Source organism: Salvelinus alpinus, chromosome 3 (genome assembly GCF_045679555.1).
Source record: "Salvelinus alpinus chromosome 3, SLU_Salpinus.1, whole genome shotgun sequence".
Lineage (NCBI taxonomy): Eukaryota > Metazoa > Chordata > Actinopteri > Salmoniformes > Salmonidae > Salvelinus > Salvelinus alpinus.
In genome coordinates, this window is record NC_092088.1 from 59,748,068 (window position 1) to 59,769,514 (window position 21,447).

The following is a 21,447-nucleotide window of genomic DNA, read 5'->3' on the forward strand; positions in this document are numbered from 1 at the left end:
GTTTTCCAATGCCTCGAGAAGAAGGGAATCTATTGGTAGATGGTTAAATGAAAACAAAAAAAAGTGGCAAGCCTAAATAAGATCAGGTGTAAAAAGGTGCTTAACAAGTCACATAATAAGTAATAGTGTTTAACATGATTTTTAATGACTTCCTCATCTCTACCCCACACACAAAATTATCTGTAAGGTCCCTTCAAACACAGATTCAACCACAAAAACCAGGGATGTTTTCCAATACATCGCAAGGGCACCTATTGGTAGATGGGTAAAAATAACAAAATCCCTTTGAGCATGGTGAAGTTATTAATTCAACTTTGGATGGTGTATCAATACACCCAGTCACCACAAAGATACAGGTGTCCTTCCTAACTCATTTGCCGGACAGGAAGGAAACAGCTCAGATTTAATCACGAGGCCAATGGTGACTTGAAATTGTTACAAGAGTTTAATGACTGTGATAGGAGAAAACTGAGGATGGATAACAACATTGTAGTTACTCCAGAATGCTAGCCTAAATGAGAGCAGAAGGAAGCCTGTACAGAATTGTTTTAAAATCAGTGGAAATTGTTGAAAGTAGAACTTGTGCATAGAGTTGTATGTTTTCTTTAACTTTGCAATCAGGTTAGTTCCCCCTCAAAAAGCACAAGAAAGAGGATTTCAACCCCCACCATCTCAGATTGTTCTGAAATAATTGCTGTAGCTAGTAACAGATACGATTAGCATTCCTGAAACATTATTTTGTTTAAATCTAATATGATCTCTGAGAAATTAAGCTAATTGTTTGCACCCAAATTGGCTTTTTTAATTTATAGGATTCAATATACATATTACCCAACATCTGATTTTGGACCAAACTACTTCTTACCAATGAGTAAGACATGAGGAATATCCCAAAATTCTAAAGTCACACGCGGACCCCGCACACCCAATGCTATCCCACCCCAACAACCAGTATACAATATCAGTTCTCTGTTTGACAAGTGGTATGAAGCTGTGGCTTGGAGTATTGCTTCTCCATACTATGTAATGTATTCCCTGTGAATCTGGTGATGTTTTTCTCCCCCTGTTCGGAGAAATTAGTCATTTGAATTCACTTGCATTATTTACCATAAAGTAGTGTGAAGAACCAGGTTTTGACCACTAGATACCTTTGTTTCTGCTATACCGCCACACTCATTTATACATTTTTCTGGTCTCTTGTGTTTATGAAATACACTATATATACAAAGTATGTGGACATCCCTTCAAATCGGTGGAGTCAGCTATTTCAGCCACACCCGTTGCTGACAGGTGTATAAAATTGAGCACACAGCCATGCAATCTCCATAGGGAAGCATTGGCAGTAGAATGGCCTTACTGGAGAGCTCAGTGACTTTTATCGTGTCCCCGTCATTGAATGCCACCTTTCCAACAAATATATTTGTCTAATTTCTGCCCTGCTAGAGCTGCTCTGGTCAACTGTAAGTGCTGTTATTGTGAAGTGGAAACATCTAGGAGAAAAAACTGCTCAGCCACAAAGTGATAGGCCACACAAGCTCACAGAATGGGACCCCTGAGTGCTGAAGTACGTAGCGTGTAAAAATTGTCTGTCCTCAGTTGCAACACTCACTTCCGAGTTCCAAACTGCCTCTGAAAGCAACATCAGCAGAAGAACTGTTCGCCAGGAGCTTCATGAAATGGGTTTCCATGGCCGAGCAGCCGCATACAAGCCTAAAATGACCATGCGCAATGTCAAGCGTCGGCTGGAGTGGTGTAAAGCTTGCCGCCATTGGACTCTGGAGCGATGAATTACGCTTCACTATCTGGAAGTCCAATGAAAGAATCTGGGTTTGGCGGATGCCAGGAGAATGCTACCTGCCCCAATGCATAGTGCCAACTGTAAAGTTTGGTGGAGGAGGAATAATGGTCTGGGGCTGTTTTTAATGGTTCAGGCTAGGCCCCTTAGTTCCAGTGAAGGAAAATCTTAACGCTACTGCATGACATTCTAGACAATTCTGTGCTTCCAACTTTGTGGCAATAGTTTGGAGAAGGCCCTTTCCTGTTTCAGAATGACAATGCCCCCGTGCAAAAAGCGAAGTCCATGCAGAAATGGTTTGTCGAGATCGGTGTAGAAGAACTTGACTGGCCTGCACAGAGACCTGATCTCAACCCCATCGAACACCTTTGGGATGAATTGGAAAGCTGACACCGAGTAAGGCCTAATCGCCCAACATCAGTGCCCGAGCTCACTAATGCTCTTGTGGCTGAATGGAAGCAAGTCCCTGCAGCAATGTTCCAACATCTAGTGGAAAGCCTTCCCAGAAGCTTGGAGGATGGTATAGTTGCAAAGGGGGGACCAACTCCATGTTGACCCCCCATGTTGATTTTGGAATGAGATGTTCGACAAACAGGTGTCCACATACTTTTGGTCATGTGGTGTAGATCACAATATTTCCATTGCACCTTTGGGTAGAAAACCGATAGAATTGTCGCATTATGAATATAAATTGTTGTCATCCATACAATTCAAGCCAGTCCTCCATGAAAGCAACTCCGTTTGACCTAAGTTTGACCTAATAACAGCCTAATACTTCAACCCAACTCTCCTTGAATAGTCCAACAAGTGGCCGCTCTCTGGGAAGGCTATCCCTGTGCAATTCTCATATGAAGACTTTTCCTAGAAGCCCAAAACTTTGATGGAGAAATGGGCTAGGGACAAAAATGTTGTAACAACCCTGATAAAATAATTTCATGGCAGTCTTATGCTTTTAAAGACAGTTATCAGGAAACCACTCTATATGTATTGTGATTAGTGACATTTGGTTTGCTTGTTCACCAGGAATGGTCTAACAGTGACTAATCCAGACATTTTCTGAAGGGAATAAACCACACACAAAGGGTCTGTTTCCTGGACACAGATTAAGTTTAAAAGAAGGACAAACTGATTTGCTTTCATGGACGACTGCCTTGAATTGTTAGGATGACCACAATTTATTTTCATCATGAGTCAAATCTATTGGTTTTCTACCCAAAGATGCAAAGGAAAGGTTGTGATCTAGGCCTATTTAATAAACACAAGACCAGCAAAATGGATGAAAGTGTGGCGGTATAGCAGAAACAGCGCCATCTAGTAGGGATTGAATTAGCTTTCAGAAATCTGCATTTACAAAACGCAGACCATTTAAAGAAATATGCGTTTTAAACCATTTCACCTACGTTTTATATTGAAAGTCAAGTGTTTTCTTTGCTTTAGTAGAGATAAGGGGCGTGCAACTATAGTTTTTCTTCACACAAAATTCATTAGTGCAACACATTTGGCACACATTCTTTTCATCAGTTGATAGCAGACAGAAGTGCAATGCTATTTGGCTAGCAGCCACAGAAGTAAATTAGCTTTAAATGAAAAAGTAAGGTATTTTTTGCAAAAACGATGCATGGCCATCATATTTATCATAGAAAGAATGTAGCCAGCTACATTTCCTAATGTTTTGTTTGAAGTTAATCTTGCATTTGAACTTTCTACTGGAGAAAAACTAGACCGGAAAAATACCGGAGGAAAGTAGCCTATACATCAGTCAGTGCGCTGTCTGGTGGTGAGCAAATGAAGAGGGCAAATATATTTCATCCGAGAGAACAAGTGCAACTGAAGCACAAAATTACTCATTTTTTACGTTCTTAGATCTGCAAGATATTTTTTCGGTTTTATCTTTCCTTTGTGTGAAAAACAGAATCCTGCATTAACATGACCTCTGTCTAGTGGTCAAAACCTGGTACTTTCACACTACGTTATGGTAAATAATGCAAGCAACTCATTTCTCTGAACAGGAGAAGAAGAAAAACCATCACCAGAATCACAGGGAATACATTACATAGTATAGAGAAGCAATACTCCATGCCACATCTTCATACTACTTGTCAAACATAGAGAACTGATACTGTATTCTGGTGGGATTGTTATGGGGGGATCCGTGGGTGGCTTTTGAATTTGTTTGGGGATTCCTCATGTCTTTTTTATTCTAATATTTTTTTTGGGGGGTAGGTCAGCTTTAACATTGCAGATTGTAGCTTCCATCAATGTAATTGTCTGCATCACTTCCAATCTCCCATATTTATTTGGAAATATATACATACACATGTTTATTTATATATATATATTTTTTTTTAAATAAATGTTCCTTTATTACTTTCTAACCCTACCACCCCTCCTCTAATTGGAGTAAACTAGTGAACAACAACTCTTAGGGCTCTACTTCCAGCTTATACATACATACATACATACATACATACATACATACATACATACATACATACATACATACATACATACATACATACATACATACATACATACATACATACATACATACATACATACATACAAAATACATTTTATGGACACAGTCTATTTTACAATAGTTCTATTTTCTTTGTTTTTACTCCTGTCCTTCCTCTCCCATCTATTTCTGATGTCCATCCGGTTTGATTTCTATTTGCCATATCTTTCAAACTGTGCTCTTTCACCTAATATATGTTTTACGGACACAGTAGGTTTTACATGAGTTATCTTGTTATTAGTTGTTATTAGTCATTTACATTACATTTTAGTCATTTAGAAGACGCTCTTATCCAGAGCGACTTACAGTATAGTGCATACATTTTTATTATTATTATTATTATTTTTTACATACTGAGACAAGGATATCCCTACCGGCCAAGAGCAGATGCTCTTATCCAGAGCGACTTACAGTAGAGTGCATACATTTTATAACATATTTTTTTACATACTGAGACAAGGATATCCCTACCGGCCAAACCCTCCCTACTGGCCAAACCCTCCCTAACCCGGACGACGCTATGCCAATTGTGCGTCGCCCCACGGACCTCCCGGTTGCGGCGGCTGCGACAGAGCCTGGGCGCGAACCCAGAGACTCTGGTGGCGCAGCTAGCACTGCGATGCAATGCCCTAGACCACTGCGCCACCCGGGAGATCAGTCCCAACCTTCAACTCCATTCAACCCCTCCCATCTATCTCTTAACACCATACATATTGGATTTCTATTTGCCATATATTTTTCAACTGTGCTGTGATGGTTCACAAAAGTTCTGAACCTTTCTTTTCTCATTGTTTCTACAGATTGTAAATTGAAAATATTTTCTTTTGCTTAAAGTATAATTATATTATTGATTGATTGACTGACTTTCCAGATCACACAGTAGTGCTGTCTGCAGGGTTAGCTCGAGGTAAATATTGCAATTCTTCAGCCATTCCTGGAACTGTGACCAAAAACAAGCTACATATGGACAGTACCAAAACAAATGATCTAATGTCTTTTCGCAGCAAAATCTGCAGAACTGGGAAGGTTTTATCCCCCATATAAATAAGTCTATTGGTTGCAAGAATTTTGTATTATAATAAAATACATTTTGTATACATAATATACATTCACGTTTTGCGTATCAGTTCATAAACCATGTGTCATGGTACGTTAAAAATCTCTTCCCAACTATTTTGCAATCTATATGGCACAGCTGTCAATTATTTGGTCCTTAATTAAATGAAACTGGTATACTTTTTTATTTATCACAATTTTCTTTAACCAATTATGGTCTTTATTGCAGTGCCGACAGACAAGTTCCTTTACTTTTTCCACTTTCCTCTTCCATTTTGCGGTAATGCAGCAATTAGTTGGTTGTAATTTTGGGTAGAGCAGACATTTCCATATGTTTTTGTTAGCTGCATTGGTGACAACTCCACCAGTCCTATTTATGATATCATTTACGAAGATTGTACCTTTTTGTAACTGTATTTAAAAAATAAAAATAAACATTTAATCAATTAGTATATTTGAGTTTAACCACAATATTTGTTGTATGAAATTGCAACCAACGTTCTATGGCTTGTTTTAAAAAATAGCGATATTTGCTTTTCAAATAACTGAAAGTGAGAGGTAATTTGAATAAAGGCAAAAAGGCCAATGTTGAACATGGGGTGAGACCTGCTTACTAATTTGTTAGAGAACCAGTTCGGATTTAAGTATAACTTTTGTATGACTGAAGCCTTTAGTGAGAGGTCTAATGCTTTAATATTGAATAATATCTGCACTCCGAATTCATATTCATGATATAAATAAGCCTGTTTCATTTTGTCTGGCTTGCCGTTCCAAATAAATGGAATAGTTTTTTTCTCATATAATTTAAACAGTTCGCTAGGTGTAGGCAAGACCCAAAGTAAATAGGTAAACTGGGATATGACTAAAGAGTTAATCTGGGTGATTTTTTCCCCCCACAAATAGATAGGTATTTACTTTTCCATGGTAGCGAGATCTTATCTATTTCTAACTTTCTATAACAATGTATTGTAGTGAGATCATTTATTTATTTTGGGGATATGTATACCCAGTATATCCACATCACTGTCAGACCATTTTATTGGTAAACTACACAGTAATGTGAAAGTTGTATTTTTTTTGTGATCCAATACGTAATCTAGTACATTTCACCATAATTTGGTTGTAATCCAGAGAGGTTAGAAAAATTATCTAGATCCTCTGAGGCTGTGGAGGGATTCAAATTGTGGATTTAAAAGAAACCATGAATCATCAGTGTACAATGACACCGTTGTTTTTAAACTATGGATTTCTAACCCCTTGATATTATTGTTGGATCTGATTTTAACAGCTAACATTTCGATGGCCATAATAAATTGATATGCCCATAATGGAAACCTTGTTTTACTGCTCTTGACAGTTTAAAACTTTCTGAGAAGTAGCCATTATTTACTATTTTACACCTAGGGTTACTATACATGATTTTAACCCATTTTATAAGAGATTCTGCAAAATTGAAATGTTCCAGGCATTTATATGTAAACTCCAGTCATACTATGAATAGCTGACAATGGTGTTCTATTGTTTCCAGTACTTATATTATCTCCTATGTATCGTCCATGTAAAAAAAAACTGTCTGATTTATAATGAATAATGTCCGACAATACCATTTTAATTCTATGCGCTATACATTTTGCTAGAATTTTTGCATCACAACACTGAAGTGTAAGGGGCCTCCTCATGTCTTACTCATTGGTAGGAAGAAGTTTGGTCCAAATCAAGCGATTAATGCTTTTGAAGGTTGGTTCAATGATAAATAAAAAATTGGTTTCGATAATTCTTTTAAACATTATATGCACTATGCATTATGTGGGTTGAATGCTGTAACAACACCGAATAAAGCCATTAAAAGTCCCATGATGGTAGTGACTGCCTATTACTGCTCATCACTTATTAACCATCATTTAGTAACATTACTTTACTTTCATAAAATATTTCAGTTGTGTATATTACATTTGTTTTGCACAGTTTGGGCATGATCTGATTTTATCTCTAGATAAACTGCGCCTCGAGCTCACAGAAGAAAAAAAACAGAACGAAATGGAATTCAAATAATTAAACCGACGTTGGTCAATTACTTGCATGAAGGACAGTCTTATCCTATCTTTGTGTATCTATCCACATTCTGCTCCACAACTAGCTCCAGGGGCAATGTACTGCAGCTCTCTGTGGCTGTACTCTTTCAAAAATATGTGCAAAGCAGAAGATCAATTTCCGTCTCCGCAGATGGGCTTATTCTATTGTATTCTACTCATCCTCCCAGGGTGTACCTGCAGCAGACCCTGAACGACACCGTGGGCAGGAAGATCATGGTGGACTTCTTGGGTTTCAACTGGAACTGGATCAACAAGCAGCAGAGCAAAAGGAACTGGGGCCAGCTCACCTCCAATCTGCTCCTCATAGGCATGGAGGGTAAGGAAGGGACGCAGGTTGACGTTTATTGGGATAAATCTTAAACTAAAATGAACATTTTCGTCTTCATTTAAGGTTAGGGTTGAGTATAAGGTTAGCATTGTGATTAGGGTTACGTTTCAAATCAGATTTTATAACTTTTTGGCTGTGCCAGCTAGTGACCACCCTGTAGAGCTGCCTCCAGTACATGAGTCATCCCACTAAATGCCAACCTGTGGAGGGGACTGAGGAAGTGCTTCTAGGATACGGGACTAAGGGGCTATTAGGGACCCTGGCTAGCTGCGGCCTATAGATACAGGGGATAGCTGGATCACCCAGCAGCAGAGCAAGAAGAACTGGGGCCACCTCACCTCCAGCCTGCTGCTCATAGGCGTGGAGGTAAGAGCCCTATAGCAGAGACCTAACGGGTATGGACCTGTATGTATAGAGGGTGAGGGAATGGAGGGTAAGGGAAGGGACTCTGGGGCTTCGAGGCATGGGGACGATGACTAGCAGGTGATTTCCCTAGTCATGTCAGACAAGGAAATTATATACATAATATCTACCATGTGGGTGCCACATATTGCTGATGGGAAAGAGTGAACTACTGTCTCAATATGCAGTAAAAGGCCTTGTGGAAAGGACGTTATGGAAGAAATCCACTCACCTTAAATCAGCTGAAATTAGCTTAAATTCATTGCACTTGCATAGACGGACAGATAATCCTGTGATCTGCTCAATGTTTGTAGGTAATGTGACGCCAGCCCATTACGACGAGCAGCAGAACTTCTTTGCACAAATCAAAGGTTACAAAAGGTGTATCCTCTTCCCTCCGGACCAGTTTGAGTGTCTCTACCCCTTCCCTGTTCACCACCCCTGTGACAGACAGAGCCAGGTAACCCCTACTTTATGATATAATGTATTTGACAATTTAAAAACATAATCAACCGCACGTGGACACAATGCATGAAAAAATGATCGAGGATAACACAAAGTTGAACTTATTTCCATTGTAGTCCCAATTGAAACCGGTAAGAAGGTTTGTGGAATGTGCCACACATAACACCGTGTTTTATTTGATATGCATGGATTTTCTGTTTCTCAACTGTTTCTGTTTTGTTTTTAATTAATCCAACTAACAGCAATTTTGCTTTTGCCATTTTTAGGTTGACTTTGAGAACCCTGACTATGAGAGGTTTCCCAACTTCAAGAATGTAGTGGGCTATGAGACTGTGGTGGGCCCCGGAGATGTTCTTTACATCCCCATGTACTGGTAAGAGCTGTTTAATAACCACCTAGAGTCGATGTCCACGCCCCCCACAGAAATCAAATAGCATAATAAAAAAATCCACATCAAAATCCGTCTAAGCTAGAGATGGGTTGCGTCTCAATCTACCACATCTGCCAATGTCGGCCTTCCACATCTGCGTTGTTTGTCAGACCAGGAGACATCCCAAAAATCTGTCTTCTCACGAAAACGTCTGGTTTGGCCTAGAAAATAATATTATGGAAAGGCGAGACTCTCACGAACACTTCTGTTTGTAGTGTCCTAACAGTTTGGGGTACACACTAATGTGACCCCTCTATGGACATCCACAAGCCTCACAAGACTCGTCTGTAGGTAGCCCAGTACCAGTTTAAAAAATGAATTGAAGTATACACGGAGTGTACAAAACATTAAGGACACCGGCCATTTCCAATACGTAGACTGACTAGGTGAATCCAGGTAAAAGCTATGATCCGTTATAAATGTCACTTGTTTAATCCACTTCAATCAATGTAGATGAAGGGGAGGAGACAGGTTAAAGAAGGATGTTTAAGCTTTGGGACAATTGAGACATGGATTGTGTATGTGTGCCATTCAGAGGGTGAAGGGGCAAGACAAAATATTTAAGTGCCTTTGAACTGGGTATGGAAGTAGGTGCCAGGCGCAGCGGTTTGTGTCAAGAACTGCAGTGCTGCTGGATTTTTCATTCTCAACAGTTTGGCGTGTGTATCAAGAATGGTCCACCAACCACAGGACATCCATCCAATTTGACACTACTGTGGGAAGCATTGGAGTCAACATGGGCCAGCATCCCTGTGGAGCGCTTTCGACACCTTGTAGAGTCCATGCCCGACCGAATTGAAGCTATTCTGAGGGCAAAAGGGGCGGTAGCAACTCAATATTAGGAATGTGTCCTTAATATTTTCTATACTCAGTGTATATGGAGGTAGTTTTAGAGCCCCAAAAATGTTAAATATGGGGGATAATAGCTGCACAGCTATTTTCAGGTCTCTCCAGAGATGTTCAAGTCCAGGCTCTGGCTGGGCCACTCAAGCACATTGAGAAACTTGTCCCGAAGCCACTCCTGCATTGTCTTGGCTGTGTGCTTTGGGTCGTTGTCCTGTTGGAAGGTGAACCTTCACCCCAATCTGAGGTCCTGAGCACTCTGGAGCAGGTTTTCATCAAGGATCTCTCTCTACTTTTCTCTGTTCATCTTTCCTTCGATCCTGACTAGTCTCCCAGCCCCTGCCGCTAAAAAACATCCCCACAGCATGATGCTGCCATCACCATGCTTCACCATAGGGTTGGTGCCAGGTTTCCTCTAGACGTGACGCTTGGCATTCAGGCCAAAGAGTTCAATCTTGGTTTCATCAGACCAGAGAATCTTGTTTCTCAAGGTACAAATCTGTCGTTCTGCCCCTGAACAAGGCAGTTAACCCACTGTTCCTAGGCCGTCATTGAAAATAAGAATTCGTTCTTAACTGACTTGCCTAGTTAAATAAAGGTTTAAAAAAAAGTTTTTAAAAAATGGTCTGAGAGTCCTTCAGATGCCTTTTGGCATACTCCAAGCGGGATGTCATATGCCTTTTACTGATGAGTGGATCCATCTGGCCACTCTACCATAAAGGCCTGATTGGTGGAGTGCTGCAGAGATGGGAGAACCTTCGAGAAGGACAACCATCTCCACAGAGGAACGCCGGAGCTTTGTCAGATTGATCAGTTTAGCCGGGCGGCCATCTCTAGGAAGAGTCTCGGTTGTTCCAAACTTCTTCCATTTAAGAATGATGGAGGCCACTGTCAGGGATGCAAACTAGTCACCTTTCTGCGAAATTCGCCGTTTTGTGTCCAAGATAGGTGACTTATGTGATTTGTGTAAATCCGATGAGTTTGGGAGGGGGGGGGCTTTGGATCAGACTACTGGCTGTAAGCGAACGAGTGATGTGCGTTTGGAGCAATACTGGCTGTATCCAAGGCTCAGCCAATCGTTCACATAACAGCAGAATGCAGCACGCGACTGAAGAGAGAAGAGAAAACCAATTTGCTAGTTACAGCATCAGCGCATGCTCTGGAAAGATAGCGGAGAGTATAAAGGCAGTTTGCCATTTACAGCAGCAAACCCCCTGAACGATAACGAAGAGGTAGGTGAGAAGCCTAACCATGGAGACAGGGATGAGAAGGTGATGAAGCGTACTTCATGAGCTGTAACCGAAAAACAACTGGCATTTGGAAAGTTTGAGGTGATGGAGAAAGTGTGGTGGAACAAGTATTGTTAGCATTGTTAACTAACGTTAACTTGCTAGCTGGATCAAATTCTCTGTTAGCTAGCCTTAACTTAACTGTTTGAAATAATTGAGTTTATGGTGTGAAAATTAGCAGGCTAATAAAGTCAGACAGCTAACTTTAGCTAGTTAACGTTACAACATCAGATGAACTAACATTTGTAACCTAACCAATTTACTATAGTATTAACTGGTATAACGTTACGACTCTTTGCCATTCCTCAAGTTATAGTGCGTTAGTTGCTTACTGGACGCTGGCAATCTGTGAAATGTTGACTAGTTAACTAGCTACTATCTGTGAACTAATGTTTTCCATCTACAATATGTGGTTAATTTTCAGAATGAGATAATTAGGTGAAAATGAGGCGTTGGTTTTTAAAACAAGTGGATTCAGGGATCAAGTGTAGCTGCCACTATAGAGGTGGTTACAAACGCTTTCTCACTTTTTCAATACAGTGGATAAAAAGGGGTATGCCAGGTGTACTCTGCCCGAAAGAGATCAATTATGCCAACAAAGGGTCTCATGCTCTGCTGCTGGCACATTGTAGAACCGATGTCCACAGGCAGAAAGTGTGCAATGTAATAACCTGCAGTGAAGCCCAAATATATATTTTTTATGTATTTTATTTTTTATTTCACCTTTTATTTAACCAGGTAGGCCAGTTGAGAACAAGTTCTCATTTACAACCGCGACCTGGCCAAGATGAAGCAAAGCAGTGCGACAGAAACAACAACTCAGTTACACATGGGATAAACAAACGTACAGTCAATAACACAATAGAAAAATCAATGTACAGTGTGTGCATATGTAGAAGATTAGGGAGGTAAGGCAATAAATAGGCAATAGAGGCGTAATAATTACAATTTAGCATTAACACTGGAGTGATAGATGTGCAGATGAAGATGTACAAGTAGAGATACTAGGGTGCAAAAAGATAAATAACAATATGGGGATGAGTTAGTTGGGTGTGCTATTTACAGATTGGCTGTGTACAGGTACAGTGATCGGTAAGCTGCTCTGACAGCTGATGCTTAAAGTTAGTTAGGGAGATATAAGTCTCCAGCTTCAGTGATTTTTGCAATTCGTTCCAGTCATTGGCAGCAGAGAACTGGAAGGAAAGGCGGCCAAAGTAAGTGTTAGCTTTGGGGATGACCAGTGAAATATACCTGCTGGAGCGTGCTATAGATGACGTGGAGCCAGTGGGTTAGGCGACGACTATGTAGCGAGGGCCAGCCAACGAGAGCATACAGGTCGCAGTGGTGGGTAGTATATGGGGATTTGGTGACAAAACGGACGGCACTGTGATAGACTATATCCAGTTTGCTGAGTAGAGTGTTGTTGGTGATTTTGTAAATGACATCGTCGATGTCAAGGATCGGTAGGATAGTCAGTTTTATGAGGGTATGTTTAGCAGCATGAGTGAAGGAGGGTTTGTTACGAAATAGGAAGACGATTCTAGATTTAATTTTGGATTGGAGATGCTTAATGTGAGTCTGGAAGGAGAGTTTACAGTTTAACCAGACACATAGGGTATTTGTAGTTGTCCACATATTCTAAGTCAGAACCGTGCAGAGTAGTGATACTAGTCGGGCGGGTGTGGGCAGCGATTGGTTGAAGTGCATGCATTTCGTTTTACTAGCATTTAAAAGCAGTTGGAGGCCACGGAAGGATTGTTGTATGACATTGAAGCTCGTTTGGAGGTTAGTTAACACAGTGTCCAAAGAAGGGCCAGAGGAATACAGAAAGGTGTCGTCTGCGTAGAGGTGGATCAGAGAATCACCAGCAGCAAGAGCGAAATCATGGACATGTACAGAGAAAAGAGTCAGCCTGAGAATTGAGCCCTGTGGCACCCCCATAGACTGCCAGAGGTCCGGACAACAGGCCCTCCAATTTGACACACTGAACTCTATCTGAGAAGTAGTTGGTGAACCAGGCGAGGCAGTCATTTGAGAAAACAAGGCTATTGAGTCTGCCGATAAGAATGCTGTGATTGACAGAGTCGAAAGCCTTGGCCAGGTCGATGAAGACGGCTGCACAGTAATGTCTTTTATCGATGGCGGTTATGATATCGTTTAGGACCTTGAGTGTGACTGAGGTGCACCCATGACCAGCTTGGAAACCAGATTGCATTATGGAGAAGGTACGGTGGGATTCGAAATGGTCGGTGATATGTTCTGATATTGCTTTTGTTGTGTTGAACTTGACAGTACCACTTGTGAATGAGTGGGGCATTATTACATGTTTTACTTGGTGAATGTTATTTTGTAGCCTTGTGCACTTGATCAATGTATACTATTGTGGCCACTATAATAGAGCAAAAATATGTTTGTTTCATTCTATTTCTACTTTAAGAAGTTTTTTTCCCAAGTGCAATATTTAGATGTGTGTGGTCACAAGCATTCTATTGTAAAGGCTGTCATGGCTAACTGCAATATTAGTGTATTGTTTTTTTTCTCAAGACTTGAGTGTCATTTGCAGTAAAGTCTAGGCAAGTAATAACATTGGATTGCTTTCCTTTTTTCTGGTGAGTTAGGTTCACATTAACCACTTTTCATTTTACACACACAGATTGAGCATGTAGATCATATTCTTTGTTGTTTAATTAGTTAAAACCTGCCTTACCCCCTAGCAGAGATTTTTTTTTCTTGTTTCGGTGCAACTACAAAAAGTGTCACATTTTTGGGCCCTCACCAGTTGCATCCCTGCACTGTGTTCTTGAGGACCTTCAATGCTGCAGAAATGTTTTGGTACCCTTCCCCAGATCTGTTCCTCTACACAATCCTGTTTTGGAGTTCTACAGACAATTCCTTTGACCTCATGGTTTGGTTTTTGCTCTGACATGCACTGTCAACTTTGGGACCTTATATAGACAGGTGTGTACCTTTTCCAAATCATGTCCAATCAATTGAATTTACCACAGGTTGACTCCAATCAGGTTGTAGAAACATTTTGAGGATCAATGGAAACAAGATGCACCTGAGCTCAATTTCGAGTCTCATAGCAAAGGGTCTGAATACTTATGTAAATAAGGTATTTTTTTTTTTTTTTATACATTTGCAAAAAATGTCTAAAACCCCATTTTCTCTTTGTCATTATGGGGTATTGTGTGTAGACTGATCAGGATTTTAATTTTCTTAATAATTTTTTTAAATTTTCCACAATGTGGAAGGGGTCTGAATACTTTCCAAATGCATTGTAGGACAGACACTTTAAAACAAACTTCCTTTTAATGTATTTTTTGACTGTTTTTCCATGAATTCATCTGTTATTCAATGTGTTTCTATGGGCTAGTAGCAGTATGGCCAAATTCAACATTTCATCAAATAATGTTTTTATATTTATTTTTAACACCTAAAGGGGTACTAAAATTCCAAATCAAATGGCTAAATGATCCTTGGTATGACCATCTTAAAACAATTATATATGTTAGCTTAGTAGAACCCCCCCCCCCCCCCCAAATCACAATGTGAGGGTATGTACAGTGTATCTGTAACTAAGCAACTAAGCCCTGTATTTGTAAGAGTTGTTATGTAGCGTGTCTGATGCTGTTTTCTCACTAAGGATGCTGTCGTTGAAATACCAACACTGTGGCATTGTGGAACCTGACTTGTTAGTTTGACCTGTTGGTGACATTGTAAATGATCTGCTAATCCTGCTCTGTTTTCTTTTCACGGCTAACTCAGGTGGCACCACATTGAGTCCCTGCTGAGTGGTGGCGTGACCATCACTGTCAACTTCTGGTACAAGGTACAGTGCATGACCAAAAGTATGTGTACATCTCCTTGTCGAACATCTCATTCCAAAGTCAAAGTTGGTCCCCCCTTTTGCTGCTATAACAGCCTCCACTCTTCTGGGAAGGCATTCCACTAGATGTTGGAACATTGCTGCGGGGACTTGCTTCCATTCAGCCACAAGAGCATTAGTGAGGTCGGGCACTGATGTTGGGCGATTAGGCCTGGCTCGCAGTCGTCGTTCCAATTCATCCCAAAGGTGTTCGATGGGGTTGAGGACAGTTCTCTATGCAGGCCAGTCAAGTTCTTCCGCACTAGTCTCGACAAACCATTTCTGTATGGACCTCGCTTTGTGCATGGGGGCATTATAATGCTGAAACAGAAAAGGGTCTTCCCCAAACTGTTGCCCCACAAGTTGGAAGCGTAGAATTGTCTAGAATGTCATTGTATGCTGGAGCGTTAAGATTTCCCTTCACTGGAACTAAGGGGTCTAGCCCAAACCATGACAAACAGCCCCAGACCATTATTCCTCCACCAAACTTTACAGTTGGCACTACACATTGTGGCAGGTAGCGTTCTCCTGGCATCCACAAAAACCCAGATTTGTCTGTCAGACTGCCAGATGGTGAAGCGTAATTCATCACTCCAGTTCTTATGCTGACGTTGCATCCAGAGGCAGTTTGGAACTCGGTAGTGTGTGTTGCAACCGAGGACAGACCATTTTTATGCGCTACGTGCTTCAGCACTTGGCGGTCCCATTCTGTGAGCTTGTGTGGCCTACCACTTTGCGGCTGAGCTGTAGTTGTTCCAAGACGTTTCCACTTCACAATAACAGCACTTACAGTTGACCGGGGCAGCTCTAGCAGCACAGAAATTTGACGAACTGACTTGTTGGAAAGGTGGCATCCTATGACGGTGAACAGGTTGAAAGTCACTGAGCTCTTCAGTAAGGCCATTCTACTATCAATGTTTGTCTATGGAGATTGCATGGCTGTGTGCTCGATTTTATACACATGACAGCAGCGGGTGTGGCTGTCCACATACTTTTGGATATATTGTGTATGAACTCACTGAAATATGTCACCATGTCTCATATCACTGACAGTATCACCTTTACTACATTCATGTCAACAAATGTTGTGGCACCCCGAAGGAGGCAGCATTACAGTCAAAATATTGATGAAATTAATAATTTTGCATTGAAGGATATATTTCTCACTCAGCAGGATGCACTGTATTCACTAGTCATTTTAAATCAACTTGGATCACCTCGATACATCCTTACTCATAGAAATAGAATTTGAGCTCATGTTCTGTCCTTACTATATGATCTATTTTTCCCCCAGGGTGCGCCAACGCCCAAGAGGATAGAAAACCCATTGAGAGCCCATCAGAAGGTGGCGATCATGAGAAACATAGAGAAGATGCTGGGGGAGGCACTGGGAGACCCACACGAGGTACTGGAACTGGACAGACGGGTGGAATATTATGTTAGTATTTATTAGAGATCTTGCCTGGTATCTGTATGTGCTGCTGAAGCCAACACCTCTGACTGTTGTTGTTATATCTGGCATGACAGCCATAGTTGGGTAAACCTAAGCACAAACATATCTGGACCAGGCTACTGAAGATCCCATCGACCCAATGATTTCAGAACTAGAACATGACTACATCAGGGTCATTCTGAGTCACACCATTTCTAGAACATCAAATGAGATTTCACAGCTCTGAGGTACCAAGATTCTCGCTGGTTCCAGAACTAGAACATGACATCAAATTAATGACATTCCATCTGGCTGCTCTGTATTTAGTTGGTCCTGTAGGAATAGTGCAGGAGGAGGAAGGGGGGATGTGGTACGGTACAGAGTGAATGGAGGAAGGGGGGGATGTGGTACGGTACAGAGTGAATGGAGGAAGGGGGGATGTGGTACGGTACAGAGTGAATGGAGGAAGGGGGGGATGTGGTACGGTACAGAGTGAATGGAGGAAGGGGGGGGATGTGGTACGGTACAGAGTGAATGGAGGAAGGGGGGGATGTGGTACGGTACAGAGTGAATGGAGGAAGGGGGGGATGTGGTACGGTACAGAGTGACGGGGGGATGTGGTACGGTACAGAGTGACGGGGGGGGGGATGTGGTACGGTACAGAGTGAATGGAGGAAGGGGGGGATGTGGTACGGTACAGAGTGAATGGAGGAAGGGGGGGATGTGGTACGGTACAGAGTGAATGGAGGAAGGGGGGATGTGGTACGGTACAGAGTGAATGGAGGAAGGGGGGGATGTGGTACGGTACAGAGTGAATGGAGGAAGGGGGGGATGTGGTACGGTACAGAGTGAATGGAGGAAGGGGGGGATGTGGTACGGTACAGAGTGACGGGGGGATGTGGTACGGTACAGAGTGACGGGGGGGGTGTGGTACGGTACAGAGTGAATGGAGGAAGGGGGGGATGTGGTACGGTACAGAGTGAATGGAGGAAGGGGGGGATGTGGTACGGTACAGAGTGAATGGAGGAAGGGGGGGGATGTGGTACGGTACAGAGTGAATGGAGGAAGGGGGGGATGTGGTACGGTACAGAGTGAATGGAGGAAGGGGGGATGTGGTACGGTACAGAGTGAATGGAGGAAGGGGGGGATGTGGTACGGTACAGAGTGAATGGAGGAAGGGGGGATGTGGTACGGTACAGAGTGAATGGAGGAAGGGGAGGTGTGGTACGGTACAGAGTGAATGGAGGAAGTGGGGGTGTGGTACGGTACAGAGTGAATGGAGGAAGGGGGGGTGTGGTACGGTACAGAGGGAATGAAGGAAGGGGGGGATGTGGTACGGTACAGAGTGAATGGAGGAAGGGGGGGTGTGGTACGGTACAGAGTGAATGGAGGAAGGGGGGATGTGGTACGGTACAGAGTGAATGGAGGAAGGGGGGATGTGGTACGGTACAGAGTGAATGGAGGAAGGAGGGATGTGGTACGGTACAGAGTGAATGGAGGAAGGGGGGGTGTGGTACGGTACAGAGTGAATGGAGGAAGGAGGGATGTGGTACGGTACAGAGTGAATGGAGGAAGGAGGGATGTGGTACGGTACAGAGTGAATGGAGGAAGGGGGGGTGTGGTACGGTACAGAGTGAATGGAGGAAGGAGGGATGTGGTACGGTACAGAGTGAATGGAGGAAGGGGGGGATGTGGTACGGTACAGAGTGACGGGGGGATGTGGTACGGTACAGAGTGACGGGGGGGGTGTGGTACGGTACAGAGTGAATGGAGGAAGGGGGGGATGTGGTACGGTACAGAGTGAATGGAGGAAGGGGGGGATGTGGTACGGTACAGAGTGAATGGAGGAAGGGGGGGGATGTGGTACGGTACAGAGTGAATGGAGGAAGGGGGGGATGTGGTACGGTACAGAGTGAATGGAGGAAGGGGGGATGTGGTACGGTACAGAGTGAATGGAGGAAGGGGGGGATGTGGTACGGTACAGAGTGAATGGAGGAAGGGGGGATGTGGTACGGTACAGAGTGAATGGAGGAAGGGGAGGTGTGGTACGGTACAGAGTGAATGGAGGAAGTGGGGGTGTGGTACGGTACAGAGTGAATGGAGGAAGGGGGGGTGTGGTACGGTACAGAGGGAATGAAGGAAGGGGGGGATGTGGTACGGTACAGAGTGAATGGAGGAAGGGGGGGTGTGGTACGGTACAGAGTGAATGGAGGAAGGGGGGATGTGGTACGGTACAGAGTGAATGGAGGAAGGGGGGATGTGGTACGGTACAGAGTGAATGGAGGAAGGAGGGATGTGGTACGGTACAGAGTGAATGGAGGAAGGGGGGGTGTGGTACGGTACAGAGTGAATGGAGGAAGGAGGGATGTGGTACGGTACAGAGTGAATGGAGGAAGGAGGGATGTGGTACGGTACAGAGTGAATGGAGGAAGGGGGGGTGTGGTACGGTACAGAGTGAATGGAGGAAGGAGGGATGTGGTACGGTACAGAGTGAATGGAGGAAGGAGGGATGTGGTACGGTACAGAGTGAATGGAGGAAGGAGGGATGTGGTACGGTACAGAGTGAATGGAGGAAGGGGGGGATGTGGTACGGTACAGAGTGAATGGAGGAAGGGGGGGATGTGGTACGGTACAGAGTGAATGGAGGAAGGGGGGGATGTGGTACGGTACAGAGTGAATGGAGGAAGGGGGGGATGTGGTACGGTACAGAGTGAATGGAGGAAGGGGGGATGTGGTACGGTACAGAGTGAATGGGGGAAGGGGGGATGTGGTACGGTACAGAGTGAATGGACGAAGGGGGGGTGTGGTACGGTACAGAGTGAATGGAGGAAGGGGGGGATGTGGTACGGTACAGAGTGAATGGAGGAAGGGGGGATGTGGTACGGACGGTACAGAGTGAATGGAGGAAGGGGGGATGTGGTACGGTAAAGAGTGAATGGAGGAAGGGGGGATGTGGTACGGTACAGAGTGAATGGAGGAAGGGGGGGTGTGGTACGGTACAGAGTGAATGGAGGAAGGGGGGGGATGTGGTACGGTACAGAGTGAAGGGGGGGTGTGGTACGGTACAGAGTGAATGGAGGAAGGGGGGGTGTGGTACGGTACAGAGTGAATGGAGGAAGGAGGGATGTGGTACGGTACAGAGTGAATGGGGGAAGGGGGGATGTGGTACGGTACAGAGTGAATGGACGAAGGGGGGGTGTGGTACGGTACAGAGTGAATGGAGGAAGGGGGGGATGTGGTACGGTACAGAGTGAATGGAGGAAGGGGGGATGTGGTACGGACGGTACAGAGTGAATGGAGGAAGGGGGGGATGTGGTACGGTACAGAGTGAATGGAGGAAGGGGGGGATGTGGTACGGTACAGAGTGAATGGAGGAAGGGGGGGATGTGGTACGGTACAGAGTGAATGGAGGAAGGAGGGATGTGGTACGGTACAGAGTGAATGGAGGAAGGAGGGATGTGGTACGGTACAGAGTGAATGGAGGAAGGGGGGGATGTGGTACGGTACAGAGTGAATGGAGGAAGGGGGGGATGTGGTACGGTACAGAGTGAATGGAGGAAGGGGGGGATGTGGTACGGTACAGAGTGAATGGAGGAAGGGGGGGATGTGGTACGGTACAGAGTGAATGGAGGAAGGGGGGATGTGGTACGGTACAGAGTGAATGGGGGAAGGGGGGATGTGGTACGGTACAGAGTGAATGGACGAAGGGGGGGTGTGGTACGGTACAGAGTGAATGGAGGAAGGGGGGGATGTGGTACGGTACAGAGTGAATGGAGGAAGGGGGGATGTGGTACGGACGGTACAGAGTGAATGGAGGAAGGGGGGATGTGGTACGGTAAAGAGTGAATGGAGGAAGGGGGGATGTGGTACGGTACAGAGTGAATGGAGGAAGGGGGGGTGTGGTACGGTACAGAGTGAATGGAGGAAGGGGGGGGATGTGGTACGGTACAGAGTGAAGGGGGGGTGTGGTACGGTACAGAGTGAATGGAGGAAGGGGGGGTGTGGTACGGTACAGAGTGAATGGAGGAAGGAGGGATGTGGTACGGTACAGAGTGAATGGGGGAAGGGGGGATGTGGTACGGTACAGAGTGAATGGACGAAGGGGGGGTGTGGTACGGTACAGAGTGAATGGAGGAAGGGGGGGATGTGGTACGGTACAGAGTGAATGGAGGAAGGGGGGATGTGGTACGGACGGTACAGAGTGAATGGAGGAAGGGGGGGATGTGGTACGGTACAGAGTGAATGGAGGAAGGGGGGGATGTGGTACGGTACAGAGTGAATGGAGGAAGGGGGGGATGTGGTACGGTACAGAGTGAATGGAGGAAGGGGGGGGATGTGGTACTGTACAGAGTGAAGGGGGGGATGTGGTACGGTACAGAGTGAATGGAGGAAGGGGGGGATGTGGTACGGTACAGAGTGAAGGGGGGGATGTGGTACGGTACAGAGTGAATGGAGGAAGGGGGGGATGTGGGACAGTACAGAGTGAATGGACGAAGGGGGGGTGTGGTACGGTACAGAGTGAATGGAGGAAGGGGGGGGGATGTGGTACGGTACAGAGTGAATGGAGGAAGGGGGGGATGTGGTACGGTACAGAGTGAATGGAGGAAGGGGGGGGATGTGGTACAGTACAGAGTGAATGGACGAAGGGGGGTGTGGTACGGTACAGAGTGAATGGAGGAAGGGGGGGATGTGGTACAGTACAGAGTGAATGGACGAAGGGGGATGTGGTACGGTACAGAGTGAATGGTGGAAGGGGGGATGTGGTACGGTACAGAGTGAATGGTGGAAGGGGGGATGTGGTACGGTACAGAGTGAATGGAGGAAGGGGGGGATGTGGTACGGTACAGAGTGAATGGAGGAGGGGGGGATGTGGTACGGTACAGAGTGAAGGGGGGATGTGGTACGGTACAGAGTGAATGGAGGAAGGG

At 44.2% G+C, this 21,447-nt stretch overlaps 1 protein-coding gene across 2 annotated transcripts in view; it reads left to right on the forward strand.

The window, feature by feature from the left end:
- Positions 1 to 21,447, forward strand: part of LOC139571034 (hypoxia-inducible factor 1-alpha inhibitor-like) — a 49,234-nt gene that overhangs the window by 19,027 nt on the left and 8,760 nt on the right. The window contains exons 3-7 of one of the 2 annotated variants that reach the window (XM_071393514.1): positions 7,630 to 7,778; positions 8,507 to 8,652; positions 8,924 to 9,030; positions 14,988 to 15,051; positions 16,382 to 16,525. In XM_071393514.1, the coding sequence (XP_071249615.1) occupies positions 7,630 to 7,778; positions 8,507 to 8,652; positions 8,924 to 9,030; positions 14,988 to 15,051; positions 16,382 to 16,525 (610 nt within the window). The remainder of the gene's footprint in view (positions 1 to 7,629; positions 7,779 to 8,506; positions 8,653 to 8,923; positions 9,031 to 14,987; positions 15,052 to 16,381; positions 16,526 to 21,447) is intronic. The other variant, XM_071393515.1, reaches the window with a different exon arrangement.